Source organism: Antechinus flavipes, chromosome 1 (genome assembly GCF_016432865.1).
Source record: "Antechinus flavipes isolate AdamAnt ecotype Samford, QLD, Australia chromosome 1, AdamAnt_v2, whole genome shotgun sequence".
Taxonomy (NCBI): Eukaryota; Metazoa; Chordata; class Mammalia; order Dasyuromorphia; family Dasyuridae; genus Antechinus; species Antechinus flavipes.
Window position 1 is genome coordinate 83768592 of NC_067398.1, and position 16868 is coordinate 83785459.

Consider the following 16868-nt stretch of genomic DNA (forward strand, 5'->3'; position numbering starts at 1 on the left):
ATCGAAGTCTGGATGGGGAAGGTGAAGACCAACTTACCCCTGACCCAGCTACGGAGAGGATGGAGCTAAGGTGGACAGGGGCGGGGCTTGTTGGGGAGGAGGATGGGCAGGTTGGGTCCAAGGTGGCGCCTGCGAAGAATTGGAACGAGGAGGGCGGGGAGGGCGGCGCGGGCAGGGGAGGGACATGAGGACCCGGACGGGGGCCAGCGCTGGTCGGGCTGGTCCTCACCGGCTCAGAAGAGGCCGCAGTCCTTCAGGTTCTCCTTGATGATAATGTCGGTGACCGCATCGAAGACGAACTTGACGTTCTGGGTATCTGTGGCGCACGTCATGTGCGAGTAGATCTCCTTCACGTCCCGCCGCATGTTCAGCTCCAGGAACTGTATCTTAATGTAGTTCCCCGCATCGTCGTAGGTGTTGGGGCCTGCGGGGATCCAAAAAGGGAAGGGGCCGGGCCTGCGGACTCTGACCGGGCTCAGCTTCTCGGCCCTCTCCTCCAGCCCCTCAGCACCCTGCCCCTACCTGGCCTACCCGACTAGGCTTAGGTCCCAGAGAGTTGGGGCGGGGAGGGAGTGAGGGGAAGGTGCCGGGCATGAGGAGGCAGAGTCGGGGATGGAGGATGCGCAAGGGCGATGCAATGTCGGGGGCGGGGGAGTAGGAGTCGGAGGCAGTAGTCAGGACAGGCTAAGGATAAAGAGTTAGTAATGGAGGATAGTAGTGTGTGAGTGTGAGTGTGAGAGTGTGTCTGTGTCTGTGTGAGTGTGTGTGTGAGTGTGAGAGTGTGTCTGTGTCTGTGTGAGTGTGTGTGAGTGTGTGTGAGAGTGTGTCTGTATCTGTGTGTGTGTGAGTGTGAGAGTGTGTCTGTGTCTGTGTGAGTGTGTGAGAGTGTGTGTGAGTGTGAGTGTGGGTCTGTGTGTGCGTGTGTGAGTGTGTGTGTGAGTGTGAGATTGTGTCTATGTGTGCGTGTGTGTGTGTTGAATGGTCAAAGACTGGCCCCGGAGAGAAGTAGGACTTGAAATGGTGCATGAGCGCTGGAGAGTGAGGGAAGGGGTCAGAATCAGAGGCTCAGGGAAAAAACTTGTTTCTGGGATGGAGGTGAGAGAGTTTGGGCGAGGGATGATTAAGGTCTGGGAGAAGGATGGGTTCAAGACGGAGGTTAAGAAGTGGGAATGAGGCTCTCCATTCAAAAACGGAAATGTCACAGCGCAGGTTCAGGAATCGGTAGGAGGCTTCCCCAGAAGAGCCCCATTGCCCCTAGAGAACACCTAGAGAGATGGCTACAACCTGGTGGGATTTGGGTGGGGACGGGCTGCCACCTAGTGGTCATTGTCGGAACCAAGGCTCCTGGAAGTGAGGAGGGAGGAGAGAGAGGGATCCCGGCAGATTGCGTAAGTTAGGAGCTCCGCCATGTCCCGGCTGCCCCGGCAGGGAGAGCGAGGCTAAGGGTTTGGCAATTGGGCAGGGCCAATGCGGGCTGCTCTCACCGTCATAGTCAGGAAAGCAGATGTTGAGGGGGGCCTTCTTAATCTTCTCTGTGAAGACGTCCTTCTTGTTAAGGAACAAGACAATGGAGGTCGTGGCAAAGTAACGGTGGTTACAGATGCTGTTGAACAGGTGGAGACTCTCGTGCATCCGGTTCTGGGGGCGGGAGCGGAGAGAAAGCAGAGCCATAACTAGGAATTTTGGAGCCGAGGGAAAATTCATTTGACAGGAAGAGGGAAAACCCTAAATCCTTGTGAGGGAAGAGAGCTGGGAACACTGGCCATTGTGGGTGGGTGGGGAGGCAGCTTTCCTTTTTCTAAGCAGGAGAAACGTCAAGATGTGCCCCATGGAAGCCATGCCGTGGGTTTCCAGGACAATCGTGCTGGGAGATAGGGGGGGTCCATGCCCCAGAGTCTGGTCTACTCCCTCCTGCTTGCCTGATGCGCAATCTCTGATTATCAGAGAGAGGGCACCAGATGAAGGGGCCATTAGGAGCATAGTTGTAGGTCCTGGAAGAAGGGCTTCGTGGCAAAGGGCCAAAGGTGAGGGACAGTGAAAGACCACGAGAGGCAGGGATGTCCAGCAGGGAAGAACACCCGGATACTACCCATTGACTGGACTCCCAAATCTTCTCCAAGGTTTCCCCCTTAGGCTACGGGCTTCTTTAAGATCAAAACTTATACCCACCACTTCATCATCTTCCACCAACACCATGTCGTAGGCGCTGAGAGCCGCAATGAAGATGATGCAGGTGACACCTTCGAAGCAGTGGATCCATTTTTTCCTCTCTGAGCGTTGGCCTCCCACATCAAACATTCTGCCAGAGAATAGAGCAACTCCTGGGACACCACCCCAAATCTCCTGACCCTAGACCCCCTCCATCTTCATCAGAGAAGGAAGGGATCTGACCCATCCCCCTTGGGGAAAAAAGCAAACAGTAACTATTTAGTGAACTCCAATTTTGTTTAAGAAATCTCAGCCTGGGACAGCTAGGTGGTGCTGTGGATAGAGCATGTAAAGGGCTGAAACTTTGAATAGGTGCACTGGAATCAGACAACCGAGCACATAAAGCTAATTACCGACTGGACAATATTCTATTGCCTTGAAAATGGCCCTTCTCACTATTCTGTGCTGGCTCAATCTTGTGGTGTATACAGATAATTGTAGGAGGGATTAGGGGGTGGAGTAAGACAAGCCAGGGTCACTTTGGAGGAGAACAAGGAGAAGGGAGGTTGGTGGTGAACCTCAGGAGGTTTGTCTGTCTCCTTTACTTCTCCCCCTAAAGACCAAGGACTTTTGCTAATCCTGACTCTGGCTGATCCTGAGGTCAACAGAGAGCTAATTCGGACTTCACAGAGCCCCAGCCCTGAAGTCAGGAGGACCTGAATTCAAACCTGACCTCAGACACTTCCTAGCTGTGTGAATTGCCTCAGCAAAAATAATAATAATAATAATAATAATAATAATAATAATAATAAAAATTAAAGAAAGGAGAATGAAGGGTTAGAGAGTGTTTTGATCTTAGAGAGGGTTGGATAACTAGGAAGGCGGGGGTGGAAGTTCAATGAAGAGAGGAAGGGCTCAGGAAAGGAACAGGGCCTCAGGAAGGGGGATGGAGGCTCAGTGAGTTTGGCCTCCTTACCTGAAGTGGAGGTCCTTGAAGGAGAACTGGGTCTCAATGATACCTGTTGTCTTGACTCGGGACCTCAGCACGTCCTGCTCTGTGGGCACGTAGCCAGGGGTCACCAGCCGCTCCAGGTCTGAGAGGTAGCTGATCAAAGGGTACAACCAGATGGGGTTGTGAGCAACTCCTAGAAACAGGTCTGGGAAATATTCTTGACTCTTCTTGGAGACTCAGAGGAGACTTCAGGGAAACAGCTGGGTAGAGGGATAGGGAATAGGAACTGGGCCTGTGATTTTACTGGTATTTGGAACTCCCTGGTGAGCAATGTATGGGTGGTATATGGGTATATGGGTAGTATCCTCTGAACAAGGAAGACCTGAGTTCATGGCCAACCCCTGAGGAGGTGTCTCCTCATACAGGGAGGGAGGAAAGATGGTCAGGGTGATTCCCAGGTAATGGAGCATGTCTCCAAAGGTTCCTTCCTGGGGCTCTTTCCCAGCAGTTATTGAAATGGCCCTCTCCCCCACCTACTCACCTAGATCCCTTCCCCTATTTTCTCGAGTCTCCCCTCCCTATAGCTCTGGCCCAGTCAGTTTTCTGCTTGGCAGCTTCAGGTGGTTTCCCTCTTGCCTAGGGCTCAGTGTGGCTCACACTCACCCTGCTCTTTATTTCCGGCACCTTTCCTTTTCTGGTGCCTTCCTTAGCTTCCCTTCCCCACCCACCTTCTTTCAAGGCCCATTCTCAGGTGTCATTTCCCCCTGAAATCTTTTCTAACCAACTCCCTTAAAAGTGAAAGGGATTTCCCACTAGCTTGCTCTGCCCAGCTCCCTCTTTTTCTGCTTTCTCTTAGCTATTTACATATACCTTGTATTCCTTTGTTTGACTGTCTCTGTCTCCCTCTCTGTGTGTCTGTCTGTCTCCCTATCTCTCTGTCTCCATGTGTGTGTCTGTGTGTGTTTCTTCATCTATCTGTTACTCTCCAACTCTGTCTCTCTTGTCTCTTCATCTGTCTCTTTTTCTGTCTCTCTCTCTACCTGTCTGCCTTTTTCTGTCTCTGTCGCTTTCTGTCTCTTTGTCTCTCTGTCTCTGTCTGTTTCTGTCTGTCTCTGTCTCTCTCCCTGTCTATCTCTCCAAGATATAACTGGGTCAGTGAAATGTAATCTTAGAGGGCAGGCACTAGCAGTGGGCATTGAATTGATTTGAGGCAGCAGCTAGACTTGAGCCTTGGGTTCCAGACCTGTGACATCCTTCTGTCTGGGGGAGCCCTAGCTTCTGTGCCTCTCATCTGGTCCCTGGGGTGCCTGAGAACTCACTATCCCGCAGAGTCGTTTAGCTGGTATTCAGAGGCTCGGTCAAAGCAGGCTTGGATGCCCGAGTCCTTCCACAGTCGTTGAATGATGTCGGACATCTCTTTGGGCATTGTGCCCTCCTCGATAGTGTCTGCCATATGCATTAGCTTCCTTGCATCATCCTGGGGGGTAATTAAGGTCATGGTCAATACATTCTGGGGTGGAGGTGGGGGGAAGACAGGGAAGGAGAGAATGAAAATCAAAGTATGGGGATGATAGAGCCAGGGGCAAGGATTAGAGGTGGGACAGGGAGTTAATGATAGAAACCCACTCATATAGACATATAGACTTCACTTGCTTAACTCAGTGATACTTGTCCTATCCTCCCTTTCTGAATGACCTTGCTCCAGAACTCTAGGTCCCAAGACTCCCAGACCAATCTCCACCTTGACTCGTGTATCCCTGCTTCCCTCCACTTCCCAGTATCCCTGCCCCCATACTCTCTGAGCAAGCCTATCCTGTCCTTTTCTGGGGTTCTTATCTGACTTATGGTCCTATCAATGTTCTTCCAAACCTCCTTGATCCATCTGGGTGACCAGATCAGAGGTCTCTGCATCCCCACAAGGGCATTTAACCCCCATCCTGCCATATTCATCCCCAGTGATCCAGGTCCTACTTATCTGACCAAGTTTCCCTGCTGGACACCTTTTTGAGTACCCAGGGCTCAGGACTCCCCCCATATTGGTAAAGTAAAAAGAATACTAAACTTGGGTATGGAACTGGATGTGTCCCCTCTCTCGAGACCTCAGTTTCCCCTCTGGAAAATGGAGGGCTGGTCTCAATGACCCCTATGGCCCCTTCTAAACCCCAAATTATGATTCTACTAGTTAAGTTCAAGGCTTCCAGTCTGTGAACTTCCACTAGTAACTCTATCTTGCCCATACCCTATGCCTGCTAATCCTGAGCCTTACTTGTCTGGCTGAGTCTCCGTACTGGATGTTGAGGGTTGTCATGGCTCGGACAATGGCTAGAATGGATTGTAGGGTGTTGCCATAAATGATGGCAATAAACTCTAGGCACTCCTCCAGGGAGTAACCATCTTGATGGATAATTCTGGGGACAACCAAGAAAGAGAAAGATCAGTAACAGGTTGGAGTCATGCTCAGTATGGAGGTGGGGAGGGGCAGGACAACGGGACAGGGGCTCTGGTTGTTGCTGGAGGTGGTTGTGGGAGCAGGATGGGGTACATGTGTCTGTGCAGACAGACCCGGCACATGTGGAGTCTTCCATTGTACCATCCATGGGGTAAGGAGGAGAGGGAAAGTATATAAAGAGAAACACTCACTTCATCTGCTTAACGATGGTGCTTTTTCCAGATTCACCAGCACCTAGAGACAGAAATACAAATGTACTGTGAACCTGAGGGCTTGCCCTCTCTGAGGACTGTGTTACCTGTATTGGATAACATCCCCAGTGCCGGGCACCCTCAGTGCTACTTGAGTGAATAAAGGCCTATGAATAAACTAATGGGCTGAATGGAGTTAAAAACACAATTGGAAAAAGAATGGTAAATGCTAGACCTTGAGACAAGAGCTGTCTCTTAAGATGAGCCATCTCCAAGAGTCCCATGGAACTCAAAGAGTATTCCTTCTCCAAGGGAAGGATATCCAGGGCACCACCCATCCTTCTATCCTCCCTCTAGGGAAGAATAGGACCTGGTGCTCCCCCATTTATCCCAATGGGTCAAGGTATGTAAGGTGGGATGTCTGAGCAAGGATCACCCTGAGAGGCTAAGAAGGAATTAACTTCTTTCTGGGTTGGGCCTTGGGATCCATGTAGATTGAATATATGGGGGCAGGGAAAGGAGGAAAGCAGGAATTAGAGAAAGAAAAAAAGAGACAGAAAGAGGGAGGGAGGGAGGAAAGGAGGAAGGAAGGAAGGAAGGAAGGAAGGAAGAAAGGAAGGAAGGAAGGAAGGAAGGAAGGAAGAAGGAAGGAAGGAAGAAGGAAGGAAGAAGGAAGGAAGGAAGGAAGGAAGAAAGGAAGGAAGGAAGGAAGAAAGGAAGGAAGGAAGGAAGAAAGGAAGGAAGGAAGGAAGAAAGGAAGAAAGAAAGAGAAAGAAAGATGGAAGGAAAAAAGAAAAGAGGAAACAAGGAAAAAAGAAAGATAAATAGATAGAGCATTTATTAAACTCTTAGTATATGTCAGATAGGATACTAACCCTAGAGTATAGAAATACAAGCAAAAAAAAATGTAGTTTATATCTTTACTTTTAAATTTTTAAAATCTTTATTTTTAGAGGCAATCATAGTTAAGTGACTTGCCCAGGATCACACAACTAGTATATAACTGAAGCTGAATTTGAACTCAAGTCCTCTCCAACTTCAGAGCTGGTACTCTATTCACTATGACCCCTAGCTGCCCCTGCCCTTATATTTTAATGGAATATTTTTTGAAAGGGCATGGGATGGGAGGGGGAATTGGGAAAGAGTTAATGGGATCAGGGATCAGGGATCTATCCCTGAACTTTCCCTTTGCCCCACAGAGTATTTTCTGCTATGGCCCTAAGGAAACACTGAGATTCCCCATTATTCACCTAGAGAGAGGCAGGTAAGTGATTTAGTAGCTAACCATTGGACTTGGAGTTAGGAAGAACTGAGTTACAATCTTAAATCATACTCATACTAGCTTTGTGACCCTGAGCAAATCATCTAACCTCTGCTTTAGTATCCTCATCTGTCAAATGGGGATAAGAAAAGCACCCACCTCCCAGTGTTGCTGTGAGGATAAATGAGATTATAATTGTAAAACTCTTACTTGAGTTTCTGGCACATAGTAAGTGCTACATAAATTTTAGCCATGATAATGATTAAAATCACTTTGCAAATCTTAATAATATTGTTGTTATTGTTTTTAATCCAAAATTCTATTGTACTAGACAGGAAAATTTTGGACAACCTCATTCAATTCCCATCTGTGGGCATTCCACCCAGCTGAGTGATGTCCTTGTGGCATTGAGAGGACCTTGGGTTCTCAGGGGCTATGCCAGGGGAAGGATAGCTCTAGCAATTTCTGCCACCACTAGGTGACAGACAGATCTTGCTATCCCAGACAAACCCTGCTAAGAAGGGAGAGGCTGATATGAGCAGGCTGGCCACTAAGTGATGAATTCTCTGGCCCTGGTGACCCATGAAACAATACAACAAACATGCTCTGGGAATGTGTGTGTGTATGAGCCAACCCTTTGTAACTTAATACCCACCGCGTTTTAAATGTCCTTGGGGAGTTGGGCTAGTTGAAGAGTCCTCAGGGGACCACAGTGAAATGAAGATCTGAGACTCCTAGGAGCTTAGGGCTGGAAGCGACCCTAAAGGTCTCCTTATGTTACTGAATTTGAGTGAAGGAAAGTGACTGCCTCAAGGTCACATGAAGATCAGGGACTGGGATCCCAAATCCAATTCTCTTCTCAATCCAGTAAGTCAATTCTTCTCTAAGATCTTGGCTAGCTCTGATATGAATTAGATTTGTTGTTTATTTTTCAGTCATATCCAACTATCTCATTTGGGGTTTTATTGGTAAAGATACTGGAATGATTTGCCATTTTCTTCTCCAGATCATTTTTCAGATACGGAAACTGAGGCAAACAGGGTTAAATGACTTGCCCAGAACCACACAGCCAGTCTGAAGCCAGAGTTGAACTTGGGAAGATGAGAAAGAACTGAGATGAAGCCCAATATTCTTTATCCACTGTACCACCTACCTGTCCTGGATTACATAGATGGGATTTGCATAGAGCGAACTGATTTTTATTCTTATTACAAAAGTATTCTTCAGTCTACAAAAAGATTCTCCCAGAGCTCCTTCTTTTACAGAGTGATATCCCAATGGTGCATTTAATTACTTATTTATAAACAGAAGACCAGAGAACTGTCAGGTTTTAAGACTTAGCCTTGTTACTCGATGTGTGACCTCTTGTAGTTCACTTAATCTCTCTGTGCCTCTCTAGCCTCTTATATAAAATTAAGAAGTTGGACTGGAAGGTCTTTTGGCTCTACTATGCTATGATTTTCAGGATTTCCTCACCTGTAAAATGGGGATGATAATCCCTGCCCTGAGTCCCACCTTGGATAGAAATGAGCCCCAATGGAATAGCCATCTGAACATGTTTTGTAAACTGAAATGTCCCATACAGGCATGGTAGCTTGGTATTACTGAATTATAAGCCTGATTTATGTTGAGGTCCTAAACTAAAAAGCCCCTTATTATTGTAGTATGTTACCTATATGTTGTCTCTAGATCCTGGGCTTTTTTTTTCTTGCTGGTGTGGGAAACTAGGAGATTCGATTTATCTCTAAATTATTTGAATGGTTGACTGACTTTCCCATGGTCACATAGCAGGGAAATATGAGAGGTGAAATCTGAATCCCATTATTCCCATTGCCAACCAAGTCTAGCACATTCGCCACAAACTCCTGTCCCCTTCCATTTTCCATATGCTAAAGACTTAATCCATGTTTATTGATTTGAATTAAGTTGAATAAAAATGGGAGTCTTAGAACACAGAAGAGGTGATCTAGGCTGACCCTTCTCACTATGCTATGAGGTCAAAGAGAGAAAGGGAGTTAACTGCCTACCATTCCAGTCTGTTAGTGATGGAATTAGCACTTGAACCCAGGTCTCCTTAATTTATATGCATTTTCAGGAGCTTGGAGATGACCTCAAGCAGAGCCCGTGGACCTCTCAGCACCCCCAGAGAAAACATCCAATCTTTGGGAGAAGAGCCAAGAATGTTAGGGACCATCAGATTAAAAGGGTACCTCTGCTTTCTCCATCTATTCATTTGTTGATTTAGTCAGTGAACATTTGGGGTTACCTGTTCCATACATAATCTTAAGGCTGAATTAGTCTACACTCACCAGATAGTATAAAGAGTAATTATTTTCTTTGCAAAATGCCCTCAGGCTAGAGGGAATGTAATTATCTTCTTTAGAAAAGCTTCTCTGCTTAGGGGCTATTATTCATTTTCCAAAAGGTTTTTCCCTTTCCAGAAAGAGTGCTTCAGAACTCCCATGTACAATATTGTACCTAAGGTTCAGTGGTCACCACGCTGTGTGGGTGTTCACCAATCATATAAAAGGAAGGGACCTCTGTAACTCCTGCCCAGTCTATCAGGAAAGGGACAGCATCCCTTGGCCCAGATTTCCTTTCCTTGCAATGGACTCATTTCTTCTCTATCATTACTGCCCATTCCCACTTCACCAGGTCTGTGGAAGATCCCTGCCCCAGGGCCCCTTCATTTACCCAGCAGAAGCAGCTTCACTGTCCTAGCATCTTTCTCAGCATCTTCCTTCAGTTTCTTTTCCAATTCCCTTGAATGTTTCTCCTCAGCACTGGCTCCAGCCCCCATCTTCCTGGCAGGGCTGGAGGGTGAGTGAAGGGTGGAAGGTGTGGACCAAACTCTTCAGGAGATGGGGACCTACAAACCTCGGGCTTAGCCCGAGGCCTCTGGCCCTCTTCCCTGAAACCCTCTCGGTCTTCGGAAGTTTGAGCACAGAGTGTTGGGGCCCTTCTACACCTCCTTCCCGCTGGGGACTGCTTAGCAGGATTTAGGGGCAAAGGGGCTGCTTGGGAACCAATCAGGGCCAAGGACAGGTGAATCCGGCTCAGGAGAGCCCTTGTCCCCTTCCTCCCCCAGACATAATCAGGCAATGCCCCTGTCCCCAATCCCTTACAAGCTGACTCTGTGCTTTCCCCCTTCCCTCCAATCTGGGGGCAACTTCCTTCTCAATCCTGGAGAGAGAAGAAGCTTTCCCCACTGACAGAGGGATTGTCTTTTTCCATTCATATCCTGAGCCTTTAGCATACTGCTTTATACATAATAAACGCTTAATAAGTGCTTTTCCCCCTTCATTTGTTAGGAGAAGCCAAAAATATCCTTGAACCTGGAGATTAGCTCCAGTTCTTTTTTTGGACCTCTCTGGAACCTTGTGGACGAAGGAACAAGGAAAAGCAATGCTTGAACAATGATCCCTCCCCCCCATCAACAACAGAACTCAAACTCCAAGACATCCAGGGATGAGGAGGCCCTGGGAGGAGTCTGTACCCCCTACCCTACATCTTCTCTTCCCTGTAGTGTTGGCAGACAGAGCCTTCCCCATTGCTCCAAGATGATGGACTTGGACCCCTTGCTCTTGGTCTCATTCCTGGGGATGAAGAGAAATGATTGGGGCTTGAATCCAAGGACACCAGATCCTGGGATGCCTTAGGTATAGGGGTAGAAGGGGAACATCTATGATAGAATGGCCGCAAATGAGAATGCAGTGATTATTTATTGTGCCCCTGAGTATGTGATTGGGTACGAGAGCCATGGCGGCATCTGTAATGTTATTGTATGTCTATATGTGGCTATATTTTGGTGTGTGCACATCTATTTGAATCTTCAGATATGCATGTCTCTGTGTGTGTGATTCACTAGCTCTAGAGTTTGTTAGGATTGGGTAGGAAAGAACCTACTGTGTGCCAGGCAGTGTTAATGCTTTATAAATATCATCTCATGGGGCATCTAGATGGTGTAGTGGATAGAGCACCAGCCCTGAAATCAGGAGGACCTGAGTTCAAATTTAGCCTCAGACTCTTAATACTTCCTAGCTGTGTGGCCCTGGACAAGTCACTGAACCCTAATTGCCTCAGCAAAAAACAAAAACAAAAAAAAACATACCTATATATATAAAATCTCATTTAATCCTCATAACAACATGGGAGCTAGGTGCTACAATATCCATTTTTCAAACTGAGAATACAGTAACTTGTCCAGGTCACATGGCTACTAAGTATCTCATGTGAACTCATATCTTCTTTTTATATATAATAGTTTTTTTTTATTTTTCCAAATACATGCAAAGATAGTTTTCAGCATTCACCGTTGCAAAATTTTGCGTTCCAAATTTTTCTCCCTCCCTCCCCTAGACTGTAAGTAATCCAAAATAGGTTAAATATCTGTAGTGTTTCTAAACATATTTTCACATTTATCATGCTGCTCAAGAAAATCATATCATAAAGGAAACAAATTAGAGGGGAAGAAAAGCAAGCAAACAACAACCACCACAAAAAGGTGAAAATACTATGTTATGATCCACATTCAGTCCCCACAGTTGTCTCTGGTTGCCTGAATCATCTCATTGTTGAAAAGACCCAAGTCCGTCACAGTTGATCATCCCATGACCCTCAGGTCAGCTATTCCAACCTGATTATTTTACAGAGCAGTAAACTGAGTCCCAGAGAGAGGAAATGCAGAACCACATTTTCTGAGCACCTCCTCTATAGGAGGTCTAGGCATTGCAGGGGAATACAAAATGCATAAGATTCCAGATCTGACTTCAGGAAATTGGAGTAAGTGGGAAGTGGCTGAGCCTCTGTAGACCTGAGTCCTGCCCTTTGGGAGCCCACACATAATCTGGAGAATAGTAGCTGGAAAGAATAGCCCAAATGCCATCTTCAGGAAGTTCCAATCTTGGGGAGGGGGGAATGTTACACAGAGAGAAATATTTCCATTGGTAGCTCCATGATCCTCCAGGATGGGCAGACTTTTAGCTAATCCAAACTGAGCCCCCCCACCCCACCCCACCCCCAGCCTTCTTATTCTGGGAAACTTCCATCTACGTTGTCCCCAGAATATCAAGGATCCACACAGTAAGTGGGAGGCTTCCTCTGGTTCTTTTAATATCTTGAGGGCTCAGCAGTTGGCCAGTCCATCTGGAGTCTCTCAGTCTTGATACATGCCTTTTTCCCAGAACACAAGTGTTAGGTATTTTCTTTAACCAACATTTCTCTGATTCAATTTTTCCCAACACAGCAAACATTTGACACACATCTCCTTCGTGCAGAGCACCATGTTAGGTGCAGGGGAGATCTGGAGTTGAGCTCAGATATGATCCCCACCCTCAGCGAGTTTGCAGTTTAATAGCAGGATATGACAAGTACACAAATTTAATACTTTGATGGACACTGATGAATGTGACCTCCTCACTGTGAATATTCCCACCAATGAGGCAGACCGAAACATTCTTGCCTTCTCATCCTGGGGACTCTTGTCTCCGTCCTCCCATTGAGGAAGGAGGAGAACGGAGGAGAACCCTTCTCCAGTTCTTTTGATGTTGTATACACACTGATGGAGTTGGCCATTGGTTCACAACCAGACCATCTTCTTTCCTGGTCACGTCTCTCTAGGGACATTATGTGGCAAAATTCTTGGCAATAAACAGATCTCGGACATGATGGTATGGCCAGCCCCTCTGTCTAAATGCGGCACGGCCCTTCCCTTTGCCTTTTGGCATGGTTGTCACTTGGATGCCCCCCAGATGGAGACATCCTAAGATTTTTGGAAGCCATAAAACACGATCATTTTGGCAGTAGTAACCAGGGATCATTGAAGGTCCCAGCGTTTTCCTAAATGGGATCTCGTCCCATCTCCTGCAGCTCAAGACAAGACTATAGGCTCACGTGCTTTAGAGCTAATGTCCGATTCCCTAGTTTTACAAAGGCCAGAAGGGAAGTGACTGGTGTAAGGTCACGTTGGAAATAATTGGCAAGGCTGGGACTCTAATGTGGATCCTCTGACTATATAAATCCATGTCTTGTTGTCATGACAGCGGGCTTTCTTCCAATCCTTTTTCTGTCACTGACATTGCCATGAAGCATGACCTTGAGCGAGCTTCTTCTCCATCTGTAAAATGAGAAGTTTGTGCTCATTCTTTAAGAGATGATGTTAGGCTAATTTCCCATCATCACCTACATGGACTTGCAATCTGGCCACTAGAGGGCACCAAGTGCTCAGAGACAGAGTGCTCTAGGAGGCTCCAGTTCAGGTGGAGGCCAGGCTAGCCTCAATTTCCACACTTATCCCACTTTTACCCTAGCAAAGTCGGCCATAAACTGAAATTTCGGAAAATCGAATCTTGCCTTTTTTCTGAAACTCATTGGAGAGATGCCCTCGTTTTCTTATTCTTCTCCCTTTCCCCTCATGCTTCCAGAGGGCTTTTCCTCCCATGTCTTGTTGGCTCATCCCAATAGCAGGCATTTATAATTAAGAAATCTGAGACTCTGAAGGGTTCATCATCCACAGCTAGAAAAGACAGAAGAAGACATCTAGCCTAACCTTCTCGTTTTACAAATAAGGAAACTCAAGTCCCAGAGAAAAGTTATTTATCCAAGGTCACAGGACCAAATAGGATTGGGATGCATCTCTGGGCCTTTTGGCTTTAAATTCTGGGTTCTTTCCCCAGAGTTCTCTGCTCGCCAGAGTTTCTAGGGTGGCAGAGAGGGCTTCCTGATTCTGTCCTTCCATCATCACTTCCAGCCCCACTCGCTCAGGTACATTGGGGATAAGTTTAGCTGGTACCACTCAGGAAGGCAATGTTAAGCTGGCTCTGACTAGAGCTTCATGATGGGTGGGGGACTGGAGCTTGGACGACAGCCTGGCAATGCCCATGAGCTCCCCCCCCCCAAGCACAACCCAAAGGAGGAAGGACACCAAGGCTCACTGACCCTCTAAAGCAGACGTTCTCAAACTTTTTAAAGAGGGGGCCAGTTCACTGTCCCTCAGACTGTTGGAGGGCCGGACTATAGTAAAAACAAAAACTTTGTTTTGTGGGCCTTTAAATAAAGACACTTCATAGCCCTGGGTGAGGGGGATAAACGTCCTCAGCTGCTTCATCTGGCCTGCGGGCGTAGTTTGAGGACCCCTGCATCTAATCCCTTTTCCCTTCAGTACTCTCAGCAAATATGTCTCTTCCCACCGCGGCCTCCAAATACATGCTCTGACTCTTCCTTGGGCTAAATCACCTCTATGTGCCTCAGTTTTCCTATCTGTAAAATGAGTAAGTTAGACTAGATGGTGTTTAAAGGGCTGAGAACCAGGCTTTAAATTTCTGCTGCCTGAGCAAATCCCTCAATATTCCCTAGCCTCAGTTTCCTTATCTGTAAAGTGAAGGAGTTAGAATAGGTAGAGTAACTTCCAAATCTCCAGTCCAGGCAGAGGCTCAGCTGAGTCCCTTCCATTTATACCAATGATCTTGGAATTCTAGTCTGACTTGACTGCCAAAGAGAGCTGGACACTAAAATGAAGTTTTGAGTCTTCTTCCATACTTCTTTAGGGAAGAAAGTTACCTTACATCGAGGCACGGTCCGAGAGTATCTTTTTCTGCTGAAAGTCTGCCCAGCCTCCAGAGAGCAGTTTCAATGGCCTTGCGTGCAGAACCTTCCCTGATCTCCCTCCGGCTCACTGCCTTTCCCATCAGACCTCACATAGCACTGGAGGCAAAAGCTTTGAACGCTCCTCCCCTTTTTATTTTTGGACCAGACTAGTGATTTCATTGATCAATGGGGACTTCTGGTGATAAACTTCGTTGACAATTTGGAGTCTCAGAGAGCTGCCTATGGCCCCTGTCTAGGGCAACCACAATCAGTGGGAACAAAGGGAAGACCTGTACCCAGCTTTTCCTTAGCCCAAAGACAGCTCCATCCACTATGCAAAGGAATGTCCCTTCACTACCTTTATTCTGTGCTCTTAGATGTCAGGATCTAGGTATAGCACTCATTATTTGTGTGGAAGGAAAGCTGGATTTGCCTTCCAATATTGTCTCTGGGGACGTCATTTTCCACATCTGGGCTTCAGTTTCCATTTTGAAATAAGATTGGACTCAACCCAACTTAAGGTTTCAAATCCCACGATATCTCCACCCCCTTTCCTAGATTACAAACTCTACCAGGTCAGAGATTATTCTACGTTTCTCTGAAATTTGTTGCTCTCTATGCTTAGCACAGGACAGCAAACAGTAGGGATTTAATAGAGGTTCACTTAAGTAAAATCTGGACTGTTTTACACACACACACACACACACACACACACATACACACCCCATCACCACCACCGCTGCTGCCCTGCTGCTGACTTCCTTCCTATGACCTGGTCATCCAAAACATTGCCTGGGAAGTGTCCCCAGCACCGGCTTCTCCTTGCCTCAGTCTCCAAAGAGTTCCTCCTGCCACTTCCAAGGCATCAATGATGGCCCTCTGCCTGAGGTGGTCCACTTCTCTGCTAGACTGGCACTGAAACATTTAGCTTCTCTGCCCTTCTTCGGGCCAGGGGTGGGGGTGGGAGCAAGTTAATGACTTACTGTAATGCATCAGTGCACATGGTGGGGGTGGGGGTGGGGAACAAACAGAGACAGAGACACAAAGAGTCAGAGAAAGAGAGAAAAGGAAGGAGGAAGGGAGGGAGAGATAGAGAGATAATGATGCACAAAAAGAGACAGAGATACATAGAAACAGAGAGGACAGAGAAAGACACAGAGAGAAACAGAGACAGAGAAAGTCACAGAGACAGAAAGAGGCACAGGCAGACAGAGATAAAGACAAGAGAGACAAACATACAGACATAGAACAGAGAGGCAGAGAAACACAAAGACAGCCATAGAAACAGAGAGAGACAGAGACAGGAAGAGACAGACAGGCATTCAGAGGGACAGAGATAAAGACACACAGAGAGACAAAGAGACAGACATAGAACAGAATGACAGAGGCGGAAAAACACACACAGAGACAGAAAGAGACAGGCATAGGCAGGCAGACAGATAAAGAGACAGAGAGACACAGAGAGCCAGAGAGAACAGAGACTGAGATAGACACAGGGAGACAGAGATAAAGACACACACACAGAGATTCAGAGACACACACAGAAACAGAGGAGAGAGAGATCAAGATACAGACATATACAGAGAGAGACAGACACACACACACAGAGACAGAGACAACATGCTGTCTTATAAAGGAGCCCCATAGAGACTTCTCCCAGGAACCAGTGGCCAGGGAGAGAGAAAGTTCAGAATAAGGAGCTGAGAACCTGGTGTCAGCACACCTCGATTTTGCATCTTGGCTCTGAACATCCCAGGTGTGAGACGCCGGGTATTTTGCTTCTTCCCTAGACTTCCCCTCTTCTGCTCATCTGATAAAGCCGATGAAAACAAATGCCCTACCCAGCCCCAGAGGGACCTGCCAGGTGAAACATTTTGTGAAGCTGAATCTGCCAAGCAGGAAAGCAGCCAGGTTAGGGAGGGAGACCAGAGTTCAAATTCTCCTGCTCCTCCTGGCTGTGATCCCAGGAGAATCAGGTCACTTAAATCTCACAATACTTTAGATATCTCTCTTAAGATGACTGATTAGATCTTCCTTTACGACATGACCCATGTGGAAGTGTGTTTAATATGATTATACATGTACCAATCTATATCAGATTGCTTGCTGTCTTGGGGAGGCGGGAAGGGAAAAAATTAGGGAGAAAAATTTTAGAACTCAAAATCTTATAAAAGTGAATGTTGGGGGGGAGGGAGGGAGAGCAGCTGGTTAGGATAGGGGTTAGAGCACCAGCCCTGAAGTCAGGAGGAGGACCTGAGTTCAAATGTAATCTCAGACATTTAA

The 16868-nt window shown here is 46.9% G+C and overlaps 1 protein-coding gene across 1 annotated transcript; it reads right to left on the reverse strand.

The window, feature by feature from the left end:
- Positions 1 to 233: 233 nt before the first annotated feature.
- Positions 234 to 9801, reverse strand: GNAT1 (G protein subunit alpha transducin 1). The gene is made up of 8 exons (XM_051977066.1): positions 9696 to 9801; positions 5741 to 5783; positions 5367 to 5508; positions 4420 to 4577; positions 3125 to 3253; positions 2170 to 2299; positions 1485 to 1638; positions 234 to 424 (listed from the first exon to the last, which is right to left on the reverse strand). Exons 1-8 carry the CDS (start codon positions 9799 to 9801, stop codon positions 234 to 236), a joined length of 1053 nt encoding a protein of 350 aa, XP_051833026.1.
- Between the last annotated feature and the right edge of the window lie 7067 nt (positions 9802 to 16868).

Excerpts from the sequence above, each read along its gene's own strand:
- GNAT1 (XM_051977066.1), bottom strand. The coding sequence starts at position 9,801 with ATGGGGGCTGGAGCCAGTGCTGAGGAGAAACATTCAAGGGAATTGGAA. Across the intron at positions 5,509-5,740 it reads ACCATCGTTAAGCAGATGAA|AATTATCCATCAAGATGGTT; the intron begins GTGAGTGTTTCT and ends GGTTGTCCCCAG. Across the intron at positions 425-1,484 it reads CTGCTTTCCTGACTATGACG|GCCCCAACACCTACGACGAT; the intron begins GTGAGAGCAGCC and ends GGATCCCCGCAG.